Source organism: Lactuca saligna, chromosome 3 (genome assembly GCF_052625555.1).
Source record: "Lactuca saligna cultivar CGN05327 chromosome 3, ASM5262555v1, whole genome shotgun sequence".
NCBI lineage: Eukaryota > Viridiplantae > Streptophyta > Magnoliopsida > Asterales > Asteraceae > Lactuca > Lactuca saligna.
The window spans coordinates 144,097,780-144,115,060 of record NC_136419.1 but is presented as its reverse complement, the minus strand read 5'-3'; the positions used below and the strand labels follow the sequence as shown (position 1 = coordinate 144,115,060).

General features: G+C 34.4%; 1 protein-coding gene across 1 annotated transcript; it reads right to left on the bottom strand.

Annotated features, from left to right (window-relative positions):
* Nucleotides 1-1,210: 1,210 nt before the first annotated feature.
* On the bottom strand, nt 1,211-2,313 carry LOC145036052 (zinc finger BED domain-containing protein RICESLEEPER 2-like). The gene is made up of 2 exons (XM_078984535.1): nt 1,669-2,313; nt 1,211-1,573 (listed from the first exon to the last, which is right to left on the bottom strand). The coding sequence occupies exons 1-2, from the start codon at nt 2,311-2,313 to the stop codon at nt 1,211-1,213; spliced, it is 1,008 nt and encodes a 335-aa protein (XP_078840661.1).
* Nucleotides 2,314-17,281: the final 14,968 nt, after the last annotated feature.

The following is a 17,281-nucleotide window of genomic DNA, read 5'->3' as shown; positions in this document are numbered from 1 at the left end:
ATCAAATCTGTAGTTCGTTCATGCTACAACTTCCATTTCTAGATCGACTTCTTTAAGATGACCTTCAAATAGAAACAATATGCAAAATTAAATTTGTGATCTTTTAAAAGCTACATAAATAATTATACAAAAAAACACACCAAATGACAACCTAAAGTATGTTGGAATTTGAAGCCTCCGTGTTGTCTTCGTTGATGTTCAAATTCATTGCATTTTGTGTTAGATTGTCAACGACCACATTCAAATCAACTGCACGAGTAATAGGAAAAAAAGAACAATTAATACAAAATTTTAGTTAATATTTTAAATTATGAAATATTACCTTTTTCTCCAAACCACCAATCCCTCTTACAAACCAAAGCTTCAACCACACCAGGCTTCATGGAGCTTTATTATTCATTCAGAATTCTTCCACCTAGACTAAAAGCCGATTCAGATGTTATTGTTGAAACGGGAAAACAAAGCATATCCATAGATAATTTAGTTAATTTTGGATATCTATATTGTTGGGATTTCCAAAAGTCAAGAAATTTAACAGAAGAAGTTCTTTTAGCTCTTGGCTCAAGAAGGTATATATGCAATTGACTTGTGGTATTGGAAGCCGAATCATTGTTATCATATTCGTCAAAATCCTATAATTAAAAATAATATATAAAAACGAAGTAGTACTTTAGTATATTTAAAAACTAAACTATAAAATCAAATTTAATGATAATTAAAAATGTGATTTACCTCAAGAATGTTGTTTTGACTAGAATCTCCCCCAACATTACTTTATCTAATGTTGTCATTGCTCCCTTGATGTGATGTCGAGTCGAATGTGGTTGAATTTTTTAAAGCTTGCACATATTCATCATAAAGTTCATAAAGAGCACTCTCAATAGCCTTAAATTGTGATGAACCTTCTCTATAAAGTTTTTTATAGAAAAAGTCAACAAACATCAACTTATATCTAGGATCAAACACCACGACTATAGCTAACAGTAGATTAGAATCAACCTAACATTTGTTGAACTTATTCCATATTTGAGTAGCTATTTTTTATTTCATATACTCATCAGGACTTTTCATCTCTTCAACCAACTTCAAATGTATTCTAAATATTTGAGGGAATTGAAGAGTCACATCATAAAACACTTTCATCCCATTCATAAGAGGACGAGCAATCTTGAAAGTTAGAATCACTCAAACTAAGATGCAAAAAGGCTAGTCAATAATAAAGTGCACAAGAAAGCAACCTACAAGTGGAATTCCACCTAGAAGGAACATCTTTCATCAAAGCTTTATTGGTGTCCAAAAGATTTTGTGAGCAACATTGACAAAACCTTATTTTTCTTGCTAAAGATCCTTTGACATATTTCACATATTCTCTAACTTTTTCCACAACAACAATTTGTTTCAACCCATCTTGAACAATCAAATTAAGAATATGGGCACAACATCTCAAATGAAACAGCTTACTATCATATACTAAAGAATTCATTAAGAGAAATTGATTCTTAAGCAATCCAGCAAAAACATCATTAGAGGAAGCATTATACAAAGTGATAGAAAACAACTTCCTTTCAATTCCCTAACTTTTTATCAACCCACTAATCTTTTCTGCAATAGAAACACCAGTATGTCGAGGAAGAAGTTCATAAAATTTAAATTCCTCTTCTATAAAACCCAATTGCTATCAGCATATTGGGCAGTCAAACTCAAATAACCATTTGTAACAATAGATATCCAAACATCAGAAGTCAAACATATTCTTCTTGGACATTTAAGCAACTCCCGACGAAGTCTATCACACTGACTTTCATATAACTTTTTGACGTCTGCCTTTGCTGTGTTGCTATAAATATGACTGGCATTTGGTTCCAAGTATTTGCAAACATTTCTAATTCCTTCATACTCAACGAAGGCGAATGGCAAGTCATGTCTAACAATAGCTTCAATCAACAATTCCCTAAGTCTTTCCTGACTAAACTTTGGAGTTCTCGTACTCATTACACATTTGCTAGCGAAAATCATATATTGACCAATATCTCTGGTATTATTATTTTCACATTTGTTTTGATGGCGAATTAGATTACCGGTACTGCAAGCACATCCTGCTTGATATCTTTTACCAAATTTGTTGCACACACGATATAGGATTTCATCTGGTGTTTTTCTAGGTAATTTAGTAAATTTTTTCCAAACATTAGAACATGTTGTCCTCATTTTGCTTTTCTTTGTAGAAGTACTTTCAACTCCTTGAGATTCATTTGGTACTGTAACTTCTTTAACCGAATCATCACTTTCACTTTCTTCATTGTCACTCTCCATATTATTGTCAATAGTGATACCTTCATTATCCATAACCTACTAGAAAACCACGAAAGAAATCATCAATTATCTAACAGGTTAGAAGAAAAGCAAATAAAAAAACACAAAAACACAATGGGTAACAGGTTAACACTTAATAGGTTAACAATTCTGCTCAACAGTAACAAAGGGTAACAGGTTCTGATCAGTGATCAACACGAAAGCATGACAAAAAACAAAGGGTAATAGGTTCTGATCAATGATCAATAGGAAAGAAATTCAACAACCTAAAAACAATTTCTGATCAACATGACAACAATCAAACAAAAAACAGAATAGAAGCAAGCTCATGAATTCTCAAAAGGTCATCAGCTTATAAACTAAGAAACTATTGTATTTTTTCAATATGAACATGATTTTTCAGAAGGAATTAGTCATGATAGATACATAGGTGAGAGGTTCCATGTTGATGGTTTAGTCAACAAGACAACAATCCTAATTATTATCTCTGTAATTCTTATTCATCAGAAGAAGAGAAGAAGACAAGGTCCTATGCGTTAGGTTCAGACTTACTGAGTTACACTCTTAGAGACTTACACTGCCACAGTGTCACTTAACGGAGGAATTATCAAATCAAGTATGGAGGTGGGTTAGGGTCAGACCATCAGAGCAACGGAGGACGAGACGAGTGGTGTACGACAACCATAGGATGAGAGGACAGCCTATATGTGTGCAACATTGAGATTGTAGATGACTCATTGCTAATCGACAGAGACGGAACTCGGGAGACACGAAGTCATGAGTTTAGACTTTAGAGACTGAAGATAGAAGTTCTTTTTAATTACTGATTAGGGGCTAGGGAACACACACTAAGTCGACTTGAATATTCAAAACTGATAAATAATTAAATATTTATTAAACATAATATATGTAAACATGTTGGAGGGTTGACCCGCTAACCCCAACAAGTAACCCAACCCAACCCTTGAACTAAATGGGTTGGCGGGTCAAAAATCTCAACCCCAACCTATTTATTTTAGTGTTGGGTCGGTATCCAGTTAAGGATTGGGTCGAGGATCTCCACCCCTAAAAGTATTGACTCCATTCTAAATGTTGTTACTCCTGTCTTGGCCATTGGGCAAGGAAAGGGGAAGAAGAGGATGGGTCCTCCCAAACAGAATTAGAAAGGAAAGTCCCAACTCAGGTCCTCAAGCAATGGACCCAAGGAAAGGTTGGTTCTGATGTTCCTCATGCCTTTGATCCTAAATAGGCTACTTGCTTTTACTACCATGATAAAGGGCATTGGAAATGAAGATTCCCCAAGAAATAGACCCAAGGAAAGGTTAGTTTTGATGCTCCTACCGCCTCTAATCCTAACGAGGCTACTTGCTTTTACTGCCAAGATAAGGGGAATTGGTAATGAAGATGCCCCAAGTACTTGAAAGAGATAAAGGATGGCAAAGTGAAGCCAACCTCGACAGGTATTTACACTATCTTATCCAGAAACTCATCATATTCTCATTCTTATGTCCTTGATACAAGATTTGGTTTTCACATTTGTTCTGACTTGCAGGGGCTATGAAGAAGTGAGGATGTGGAGCATGGGAGAATGAACCTGATCATTGGCAATAGGAGATCGTCACATGTTACCAAGATTGGTGTTTATAACTTAGTGCTTAGTAGTGGCTTGTGTTTGGATTTGAAGATCAATATGCTCAGATCTGATAGAGGTGGTGAGTATCTTAGTATCGAATTCCACGACTATCTCAAGGAATGTGGAATAGTTTCACAATTAACACCTCCTGGGACACCACAACTTAATGGTGTAGATGAGAGGCGTAATCTAACCTTGGTGGACATGGTTCATTCCATGATGAGTCAAGCTTCACTTCCAATCTCCTTTTAGGGGTATGCCTTAGAGATCGCCACCCAGATTCTTAATCTTGTCCCAACAAAGAAGGTTTCCAAAACACCTCACGAGATATGGACAGGGAAGGTTCCCTTGTTAATACACATCAAGTTTTGAGGTTGTGAAGCTTTCATTAGATGAGAGACTCACGAAAAACTTGAACCTCAAAGTGAGAGATGTATTTTAATCAGCTACCTACAAAATTCCTTTGGATATATGTTCTACAGACCTTGTGACAACATGGTCTTCGTAGCATGAAGGGGAGTCTTTCATGAAAGAGAACTCATATACAAAGAGGACAGTGGGAGTACTATTGATCTTGAAGAAATTCAAGAGTCAAATTATGAAAAAACCTCTAATACTAGTGCTAAACATGAGGAAGAAATTCTAGTTGAACCAACTGACGAGTCGTTACCTCTTAGGCGTTCTTGTACAGTTAGAATGCCACCTGAGTTTTATGGTTTCCATATAACTACAGATGGTGATATGCTTATTAATGATAGTACATCGGTAAATTTGGATGAACCTTCTAACTACAAGGATGCTATGGCGGGCCTTGAGTCTGCCAAGTGGAAAGAGACAATGGACAGCAAGATCAAGTCCATATATGATAACCAAGTTTGGAATTTGGTTGGAAATGTACCATGTTGTAAGACAGTTGGGTACAAATGGATCTTCAATAAGAAGATCGACATGGATGGAAAGGTGCACACCTTCAAAGCTCGACTGGTTATGATGGGCTTTACTCAAACCCTAGGGGTTAACTATGATGAGACCTTCTCACCAGTAGCTAAGATTAAATATGTTAGGGTAATGCTAGCCATAGTTGTATTTCATGATTATGAAATTTGACAGATGGATGTCAAAAATGCTTTCCTTAATGGGAAGTTGGCTGAGGATGTTTACATGAGTCAGACAAAGGGTTTTGTGGGTGCTAAGTACCCTAATAGATTGTTTAAGCTTAATAAATCTATCTATGAATTGAAACAAGCTTCTCGCAGATGGAATCGTTGCATTGATGAGAAAGTCAATGAGTTTGGCTTTTCTAAAAGTGAAGATGAATCTTGTGTGTATGTTAAAGCTAGTGGGAGTATAGTCACCTTCCTAGTATTATATTTTGATAACATACTACTCATAGGAAATGACATTCCAACCTTGCAAGATTAAATCTTGGCTTGGAAAGTATTTCGCTATGAAGGATTTGGGAGACGTTGGTTATATTCTGGGAATAAGAATTTTGAGAACCGGGAGTAAAAGAGTAATTAGACTTAATCAAAGTACATATTTGGATAAATTCTTAAGTCGTTTTAGCATGGAAAATTCAAAGAAAAAAGAGTTTCCTATCTAGATAATACCAAACTGAGTAATACTCAGAGTCTGAATACCGATGCATAGATAGTAGAAATAAGTCGAGTTCCATATGCTTCCGCCATTGGATCGATCAGGTATGCTATGACATGTACTTGCCATGATGTGGCTTTTGCTTTGAGCATGGTTAGTCGATATCAGGAAAATCTAGGTAGAGCTCATTGGATAGCGGTCAAGAATATTCTTAAATATCTGCGAAGAACTAAGGACTAGGTCCTTGTGCTTGGTGGCAGTGAAAACTTAAGAGATCATGGCAGATCATGTAAGATCTAGACATATCGACAGAAAACACCATTTTATCGGACATAGATTAAAAGAAGCACATGTTGTCGTGAAGAGGGTATCATCTGAAGAGAATCCTACAGATCCCCTCGCAAAGGGTCTGAGTATGGTTAAGCATGTTTAGCATGCAAGGAGCATTAGTCTGACAGATGATATTAATTTTAGTAGTTAGACAGATATTTAGAAACTAGTACCAAAGTAAATGTAATTGGCATTTGATGAATAAATAATGGAGATTTATTTATAAGTATTCTTTAGTATCTTTTCTCAATTGTTTATTATTGTGTTTAATTTGGCGTGTTTTACTTCCTGAGTAATTGGAGTATTCAAATATCCATAGCCGATCATACTTTTGGAAGTAATTAATGTGTTAAGGTTGTCTTGAATAGGGTTGTAGATTGTCTAAGGGTTTAGACATATCAATGGTTTGCTGCAACATTCATGAGTACTTTTGAAATGGAGAATTTAAGTATTGCATTAACCTACACTCAGAGAATTACGTCATGGAATTTATCACAGTAATTCTCAAACGATAATATCGTATCATCTTAAAACGGAGATATATGAGTTGTTGTTTACAAGTTAGTTGTGTATTGATGATACGTCAACACATCAGTAACTTTATGTTATAAAACGTATTGTTGTGCATGATTTGATGAGTAAATAGTGCAAGCATATACATAAAAGTTTATCTATTCTTTTTTCCTTAACGTTATAAGAAATATCTTAGGTCCCTCGATGATTTGGTGTTGACTTATAGTGTTGTGCCCAGCCAGGACTAAATTGATGAGTTTGATTAGTAGTTCGTTGTCACTACAAATCGGAAATCAGTAAACAAAACGTTGGAAAATGAGAATGATTCTATTCCATGTCATTTGTCCACATTATATCTTGTAGAATGGTGGATTATATGACCACTTATCATAAGACACGTAACTGACAAGGTTAGAGTTCGGCAGCGACTTTGAGAGCTACAATTTGCTAAATAATTTTTGAAGTTATACTGGTAATTATAGTTATTAGACTTATCCAAGTGGGAGACTATTGACTTTTGGGTTGCCCTCATACTAGCAACTGGACATGATGACTTTTGGAGGAAGAGGTTGAATTTATTATTTGATTAATAAATTGAAATAAATTATTTATTAATGTATTATGAAAATAATATACTAATTAAAAATTATATTATTTAATTAATAGTTGATTAGAAATTATAATTATAATTAATTTTGGGATTAATTGTATTAATTAAAAGTGCAGGGGTTGTTTGGCATTTTATTGATAGTTGAGGAATTGGGCTCTTGGACCTTCCTAGAAGTTTTAGGAAGGCCCTAGAATTTTTGTCCAATGGCCTTGGATGGAAAGTCCATGGGCTGCTTAGGCCTTAAGCTGAGTAATTAGGGTTTCCTCCATGAAACCCTAGCTTTCGCTCTAAGCTACCTCAACTTTATAAAGAGTTATACCCCTTCACATTTTCGGCCACTCCTAACCCCATAAGAATAGCCAGATTTCTCAAGGCTTCTCCTCCTCTCTCCTCTCTATTGGTTTATTTAATAGATTGTGTCAAATTTTGTTATGTATGTAGTTAGCCTTTTACGGATTGGGTCTGTCCATCCGTCTTGATGTTGCTAGGGTTAGGCTTTAAATATTGCATGCATGTATTGTATTAGTGTTAGTCATTTTGTGATTCCCTACAATGCCTTTACAGTTGAAGTTCTTTATCGAGTTCTTCTAAGGCACTTATTATTAATCATTTTACATCACATTGATCAATGCAATCATTGTTTGATTTAATTTTCTACTTAAGAATCTTTCGGTAAACTCTTGATTTATTCTAACAGTTGGTATCAGAGCTGGAGACTGTGTAAATCATACACAATTCTTTTGTCAAGTGTTCTAGGGTTTTTTCGCTTTTATTGGATCTGTTCTTGCCGTATTCATCGTTTTGATTGATTGTTGATGTTGGATCTTTATCCTTATTAAGCCGTAAACTCGATTTTAATTTTACACATCTGATTCTTTATAGGTTTTAAGAGAATCTACATCATTCAACCTGAAGATCCACATAATCTTTCTTTTAATCTTTCTACCAGCATCGGATCTACTACCAGGATCCCTATTCTCTTTCCTCGAGACTATGAATTCTGGGCTCTACATTTTGAGGATTATGTTATGCGTATCGAAGACCATGGAATGACGATTTGGCAAGAAATAATAGAAGAAACATTCATGCACATGGGAACTAGAAGAGTTATCAAAACTCAGGTAGAGTATAATAATCTTCTTGTCTATGTTAAAGATATTCCTCAAGATGAGAAAGATAAACTGTTGAGCAACATTAAAGCCATGAGGATAATAAGGTTTGCTTTAGCCCCAGACATGTTTCGATTGGTGAGTTCATGTGATATTGTGAAAGAAATATGGGACAGGTTGAAAAAACTTTATTCCAGTGATGCAGATCTTGAACATTATGTTTAAGTTTCTTCATTCTGAATTTGGTGCTTTTTCCAAGAAGTATGACCAAAAGCTTGATCAGACTTTCAATTGCTTTAACCATATTTTAAGTAGGATGCTTATGCACAACCTGAGATGAGAAAACATTGAGCAAAAATTTACCTTTATGAATGGTTTAAGACCTGAGTGGAAGGCGGTGGATTCCACAGTTAAAGCTCATGAACAATTCAAGAATTATTCTTTGGCGTAGTTAGTGGGAATACTTAGGTCCCATGAAGATGAAGTAACAAAGGAAGGGAAAGTTATATCTGGTATGCGTTCGTTGGCCTTAGTCATAAGGAGCAAAAGGTCTGTAGAAGATGATTCGGAGTCTAATCTTTCAGATTGCGAACTTATGAAAGAGGAATACGCTTTGATGGTCAGTAACCCCAGAAAGTTTGCAAACAAGAACTTTGGACGCTCCAAAAATAGAAAGTGGCAATGGAATAATAGTTCTGAAAAGGCAAATGAGGAGAGCATCAACAACTCTCAAAAGGATGAAGTGAAGAAGTAGAAAAAAGTGATTGAAGACTTGAAAGGCCTAGTATTCTCAAGAGTCATATTAAAGTGATATTACTAAGTAACATATGATACAAATGGGTCACACTAATAACAACTCGATATAAATGATTATTTATTTTTATGCATATATCAAAAATTGCACAAAGAAGAAAGAAAGAAAGTCAAACTTTTATAAACTCTTTTATAAAATATAAACATTGTCTTTTAGTAAAAGACGAAAAGATTCAACTTGTCCAAAAGTTTGTACATGACTTATAAATCATAACATATGATATATATTAAGTTACTTGCTAGTGGAATTTATTATTTCCATGAATATTCAATAAAAATATTATAATTAAATTGGAAATTATTTATTTCATGGAAATTATTTATTTCCATGAATATTCAATAAAAATATTATAATTAAATTGGAAATTATTTATTTCATGGAAATAATAAATTCCACTAGCAAGTAACTTAATATATATCATATGTTATGATTTATAAGTCATGTACAAACTTTTGGACAAGTTGAATCTTTTCGTCTTGTACGAAAAGACAATGTTTATATTTTATAAAAGAGTTTATAAAAGTTTGACTTTCTTTCTTTCTTCTTTGTGCAATTTTTGATATATGCATAAAAATAAGAAGTGTATGACTTGTCTAATCATACTTTAAAGGCATGGGAGACATGCTTATTACAATGGGGACAAGTTTGCTTAAAGTGATAAGGACTAATTGTTAATAACTTCATTTTATGCATATAAAAAAGAGAACTTGTACTTGGATTATTTTCTCATTCATTCCTTGATGCAAAATCCGAATCCGCTCTGCCCTCTCCTTTTGTCTCTAGTTTTGGTTAGAAAACTTGAAGAACACTTGCATCTTCAAGCCCTCTTTAAGTTGATATTGGTTATGAACTTAAAGCTTAAGGGTTTAAGAGTTTTGGACTAGCATCTACATCGAGTTGATTCATTGTTGGTGTCTCAAAGGTTCCACATTCTTCATCAACTGCCAAGCCTCCCGAGAGGACCCAAAGAACTAAAAAGGTTGTTATTTCTTCACATCTTCTTTGGTCGGTGTTTTAATATTTCTATAACTTGCAAGAAGATCCTTGGTGGGTATAAAATATTTATTTTATTTCAAAAATTAAAGTCTTATCTTGCCATATTTTTCAAGTTTATGAAACTCTTTTCGAACTAAAACCCAACAAGACTCCGACTATGATTGGAATTATTGTCACGACAAAAATCATTTGGCCAAGGAGTGCATGCTGAGAATAATGAATGAGAATAAAGTCAAAGAAGATAAAGATGATGCTTACTATCTCCGAAAAATAGAGGAGATCAGAAAGAAGAAAAATGCTAACAATGTTAAGCCTGCTTTGATTGTGCAGGAAGATGATGACGAGTTCGTAAGAGTTGAAGTGTGGTCGACTAATTCGAAGGATGAAGAGGTTCGCAAACCTACACATGGAGAGTGATTTGTCTCGAAGGCTGATTTCCTTAAGTATGAAAGGTGGTTCGCAACGTCATTTCTGATCAAAGACGATACGCCACTGATGGCAGCAAGACTTCGGACAACAACTTCGCTGCGAAACCTGTTTCCAAGAAGATAAGCGAATGTGAGAAAGTGATTAGCAAAGTACATTCAATTCTTGAATTATCTTAATATTCCTGTCTCACGTTATGAAACTGAATTAGATGATTTAAATTTTATATTCTCTAGCTTAAGTGATAGTTTAAAAAGAACCCGTTTAAGTAATACTAACTTAACTGATCAAATCAGCAGGGTAACATCGAAGTGTGAAAAGGGACGAATGTGGATTGAGAAGTTAGATTCGGATTTATCTAGGTATAGGGATGATTTGATTTATTTGCAACGAGAAAAATTAGGTCTTTTGAAACAATGAAACATTTTCTGTTTGATTGCTAAACATCTTTAATTTAATATACAAAATAATTGATAATTAAGCAGGATTGAAGGAACATATCATCATACTCTCAATTACGAATGATGAGGCAGCTACTTAATTCTGAATCTTTGCACTAGTTAAGTGTCCCTAGAAGCATGTTGTTGCATGTTGTCCGAAACCTCCAAGACTCTATGTTTGAAGCCATAATGAATCGATAATACCAATCGTTTCTTCCCAATCAGGCTAACATTCACATAAGTCATTGAGTTACCTTAGTCTTCTCATATTGAGTTAAGAGTTGACTGCTTGGTCATTTGTAATATAGCATAGGTAAATTTATTTCTTCGGAACCACCTTTAACATGTCTCCATATCACATTCACTATCACATTCGTAACCCTTGAGACTCTCAGACATAACCACCAAGGTTTATGGTTACACAACTTCTGTGTTCATGATCTTAAATTCGTTATCACCACGAATTGAGTGAAACCCAAAATCCAAAACCACTTTCTGAATTAACGGTGAACCATTACTATGTTCCATACATTTCACCAAGGAATTGACGAATCCACCTTCGTGGCTTGTACCATGAAATCTCATTATTTTATTTGTGCCAAATCTTGATAAAATGCTCTAGACCTAAGACATTTTGTGGCTTGTACCCATGGTTTTAGAGCCTTCAATAATTAATCCTGAGTTACTTTTTCTATGCCAACTTCTGTTCCCATAACAGATGACTTTTTCCAGGATTTTACTCCACCTTCTCCTACTGCTACTACAACACCTATCACGATAGCTCCTTTTCCAAATGTTTCTATGGGAGTTTCACAATCCCCGTGTCTGTTGCACAATTAGCTCCTTTCTTCACAGAATCAACAACATCTACTTCAATAACTACTAGTTCACCACATGTCACTATCAACGTATCTGATATGAGGGCAAGGGCTTCTGGTTTTTCTTTTGCTGCTGATTTCATTCCCATCTCTCCTTTCCGACATGATGATCCTGATACAATGTTTGGTGATGATTGGGATTCTTTTGAAGACTTCCACTATAGTCCTTTTAATGTCTAATAGGCTAGTGATGATGATGATGATGCTCCCATAACCGAATGTCAGTTTAAGCTTCTTCACAAAAAGTTGGATACTTTGATTGAGTCATCCAAGTCCTCCTCAAACTCAGATTACTCTCTTGAGTCTCACAAGGTTTTGTTTGAGACTTTTATGAAAGAGCATGTTACGAAGCTTTCCAAAACAAACAAAGTTGTTGAGGATTCATAAAAGACTTGCATGGAAACAACCGAAAAAGTCGAAAAACTATTCTCTGGTGTTCAAACTTACATGGGTGATTTCAAAACTTCTTTTGAATCAAACACTACAGCAACAAATAAAGTGATCACCAGCCTTGGTTCTACACTCCAAATAGAAAAGGCAGCTCTTACGAAGGTTCGTACAGAAATCCAGGCTGACAATACAGAGTTTCAAATGTCCATCTCCTCCAAAATCAAAAAGCTTTAGGAAGATCTGGCTATATAGAACAAAATCATGGATGAGAATGCAGTCAAAACAAAAAAGACGATGGTTTATCTGTAAAGCTATCTTATGCAAACAAGAAAATTGATGAGCTCAAATCTGAAAAATCCATAATCAAGAGTTGTGTTGCTCATTTCAATGCTCATCTGCATAATCTTATTGAGACTCATAATTCTCTTCTCTTAGTCTTTGTTCGTCAGCATCTTGCTGAGAAATTAAAGCCCATCTTCTCCATGCTTGACATAATTAAGGGTGTTTTGAAATCTTTTACAATTCCACAACAAGGGGGAGAACCGGTGAGAACTTTTGGTGGTGGAAAAGCAACTGATGGTGGGAATGATCACAAAGAAAAACCAAAGTCTAATGATCCGAAATATAATGTAGCTTCGGCATCAAGAGGAAAAGTGAAAATGGTTGAGGATGATGAGGAAGAAGAAGAAGATGAAAATGAAAACCTAAAACACAAATCTCGTAATGCTAAAATTGATGAAAACCTGCGAGTTGCTAGAGAGGCTAAAAAACGAGAGAAGGCAGTTCGTGAAGCTGAGAAAACTTTGAAGTCTCAAAAAACTCTTTTCCCTTTATGGCCAATGGAACGCATCTTGAATGAATCCATTTATAACCTAAATGATTATTAGCTAGAACCTGTTGGATCGTTTGAATTGGAAAATTCTCTGTATTCGCAGCTTGATCTGCTAAACACACCGAAGGCCTTTCAGTTTTGTAGCTTTGACAAGATTTCGAATGCTTCTCTTCTGGACCGTGATGTTGATCAGGTGTTTTTATCGTTCTATCTCAAGCATATGAAGTCACAGTACGAAACCTGGAGCTCAAATAAGATTACAAATGTGAAGGTTTTTGGACCAATTAAAACTAAGAGCTTCATCAATGCTCGTTTCAAGGTTGCTTGTAGGGCTGCGAGTTCAATGTTTGAATTTACTCTTACTGATTTTCCCTGCCTCAACCCATTCGACTGGATTTCTCTATTACATCTATTGTTGAAGGATGAATAGAAATTTGAACCAATTGTGGCACATATCAAAAGAAAGTTGGTCTCATATATCTAGGAAGTTAGCAAGATGGACGTGAAAATTTCATCTATCATTCGCAAGAAACCTACAGTACTTCCTACGGAGCCTCTGAAAGATATTGACAAGATGAAGCTGGGAAGAATATGAAAGGATGATTGGAGTGTGGCATTTCAAATACTAGAAAGAGATGATGTGAATTTTCATAGAATCGGCTTCTTTCTGCCTGACAAGCATCTATAATCCACCTCATGCATTGAATACATTTTGGATTTTATAGTTCAATGCAAAGTGAACAGTGCTGGGGACAAAAAGTACTTCTCTGATATGATCAACTGGTACATCTTGGTTCGCAAAAATTTGCTGGGAATAATGCCAAAACTTTTGAAAGTTCAAAAGCATCAACAGAACTGAAGAATCTACGTTCCTTATTTGACAAGGGGGAGATTGTTGGGTTATTTAATAGATTGTGTCAAATTTAATTATGTATGTAGTTAGCCTTTTTACAGATTGGGCATGTCCATCTGTCTTGATGTTGCTAGGGTTAGGCTTTAAATGTTGCATGACTGTATTGTATTAGTGTTAATTGTTTTGTGATTCCCTAATATGTCTTTACAATTTAAGTTCTTTATCGAGCTCTTCTAAGGCACTTGTTATTAATCATTCGACATCACTTTGATCATTACAATCATTATTTGATTTAGTTTTTTGCTAAAGAATCTTTCAATCAACTCTTGATTTATTCTAACACTCTCTCATCATCTTGCTTAGTTTGGCTGTGAACCATTAGAGGTGTTACCCTTGTGGCACTTGCTCTCAAGCTTCATTTAGTCTTGGATTCAAATTGTTATTACTACATAACAATTAAAGGTATGTTTACTATCTTTTGTTATAGATTTCAAAAATAGTATATACCTCCTAGGGTTTTTCATTTTGATGTTCAATACTTGTATGTTCAATTAGAGAAAACATAGATCCAAGAATATTAGGGTTGCATGCACACATAGGGATTGTTATTTTTACTCAAAACCCATCACACAGTTATAGATTCAATAGAGAAAACATAGATCTTTATTGGGGTTGCATGCACACTTAAGAGTTTAAATTTATTTCTTTCGCATAAAACCCATCAAGGAGAAGATAGTGGAATCATCTTGGAATCTCAAGGAAACTTAGATCTAGAAGTATCTTACCCTCAAGCATCCCTTGAAGGTATAAACCTTGAAACTTGATGAATTGTTTCCTTGGATCTTGCTAGTTCTTAGGTGTTTATGTATTTTAGTCCCATAATCTTGCTGTTCATGAGTATAGCTTACTCTAACCATAAGAGCTATCCTTTTATACGTTTTAAGGTTCAAAGAATCATAAAAATGTGATCTTGATCCTTTTCTCCCCACCATGCAAGAGTTATGGTGTTTGGTTTGAATATTAAGTTAGGGTTTTAATTTTTGGACCACTTCTAGCCAAGGAAAGTTATTAAGGTGGAATCTTTATGATTTAGAATGACATTTGGGTCTAGATCTGAGTTTTGGATGTGAAGTCTTTATGGATTAAGCACTTATTGAGGAGGAGTAGATCTAGACGGAGTATGTTGGGCATACCAAGAGGTACGTTACGCGTACTGAGCTAAGGCCCCATGGGTTGGAAGGATTGTGACTACGCCTAGCGTAGTGACTGAGTACGCGGGGTATACTTAGTATGTGTTGACTTCCCTTTGACTTTTGACTTTTTACTTCGACTTTGACCAGGATTTTGATCAAGTTTGACTTAGGGGCATTTTGGGTATTTTGAGTAGTAGTTTGAGTTTAGGTCAATGTTTATTGTATAGCTGACCGATTGATTCAACAGTTGGAGCAGTGATTTTTCAGTACATTTCAGACTGTGAGGTGAGTTCTCATCATTGTACTCGTAGGTAGAAGGCATCAATGTCAGCCCCTTAGGTTATGCATCTTGGTATATAGGGTGTTCCTATTCTATAGTGATCTGTTAGATCTATATGATTATCTATTGTTGTTATATGTTATCTATTGCATAAGTCGACATAGTATGGTTGGGTTGAGGCAATGCTGCTTTTTTTTTTTGGGGGGGGGGGGGCAACAAACCTGGGAGCAAGCCCGACATAAATTGTGTGCCGGAAAGGCAAGCCAGACTTATGTTGTAGGCTCGGGATCAATCCAGACATGAGCTATCAGCCAGGTAGGCAAACCATACTCATGTTGCAGGCTCATGGATAATCCAGTCTGATAGTTGTGGACCTAGTATGTATGTTGTTATATGTTGTGTAATGGTACTTTGTGGAAACTCACTAAGTTTTAGCTTACAGTATAAGTGTTATGTTTCCGATACTTCTGATGATCGATGCAAGGAGAAGACGTGATCTCACACATTCTTCATTTCTATTTTTGGAGATTTTATGATACTCTGATTCTGGGATATTTGTATTTGGATATCTGATTTTTATGACTTGGTTTTGATTGAAACAATGATTTTTAATAAATTGAAAAATGAAAATTTTCATCGTGAAATTTGGGATGTTACATAATTTATTCTAATTTTTGGTTCATGTTAATCTGATTTCTTATTTGTATGAATTGTAAGATTTCGTTATTGTTCTTTGCTTCTTTCATGATACTTTTCTGATAAAAAAAATTACTTGTTCTTTTTTATTTTTAGTAGATAAATTCAAACTTCAACATTATATGTTTTGAAATACTTATTGTTGAAGCCTAAAAAACCATTTAAAAATCATTATCTTTATTGTTGAAAAATAATTCAATATCATAAGTTCATAACTAGGTGTTTTGTTTCCTTTATTTGTTTTTTTTCTCATTGATGTTGTTTTATAAGCTTAAAATATTAACATGTGTAGAAAAAATTTATCTAGTGGTGAAAGAAAGAAAAATAAACCGAACAACCAATCTCTAAAAATTATTAAAAGAGAAACTTTATGACATCATCTAAAACAATCTGGATCGTTGATTGTGTTTTCTTTATAGGTTTTACACCCTTAGATCAATTTGCTTACATCACCTTGATCAAACAAGAAGTCAATCCGTTATATTAGGAAATTAAATGTAGGAATTGAATGAAAATGATACTTGAATTCTTTCCAAACTTAGAACTACAAAATTGGTTCCTTATTAATGTAAACCTTAAATTTAGTCTTTATTTCCATTCAAAATTGTTTTCTAAATACATTATATGTTGAAATCTCGGAAACTATTAATTTCAAATTTCAAAAGTTTCAGATATTTTTATGAACCAATACACTTTCAAGCATGATATCTTCTATTTTAAGTTTAAATGAGATTTCAATTGATTACCTGCTAATTTTCATCATATTGACTTGTATGTATATTTCAAACCTATTTAATAATCGATTTACACAAACATTATGTCATAATTCTCACGTAGAAAACAAATGCAAAAAAACTTCAACCTTCCCATCAATCTGATTAGTCAAATAAATGTATGTATTTCTTCCTGAAATCATTTTAATCTGTAAGTTTGATATTTTTTTCAAAATTATATCTTTTTACTCATTCGTATGGTTCTTTGTTGAATACTTATAATTTGGATGTATCATGTTGTTTTTGAATTTTTTTTTTTTCGATGTTGTGTTCGGTTCTTGGTTCCATCTTTTTAATCGGTAACTATGATCCTATTTTCGAAAACAGTAAACTCAATGTTAAAATTGGATGTTATATATAATGAAATTATGATGTTACATGTGTGTGTATACCTTTGTAAAAAATCAATAGACAAGACAAGAGATGACATGACATAATATAACAGACGGGTTGTACAAAAGACATGAACGCCCTCATTAGAAAGTTTTTTTATGTCTCCGGTAGTAACAAAATAAGAATACGAAATATACCTTCTCAACAATTGATGTGAGCTTTAATGTTAAATATAAGCATGTTGTGAAAGATGAAAATAGGCTCCCGTATTCT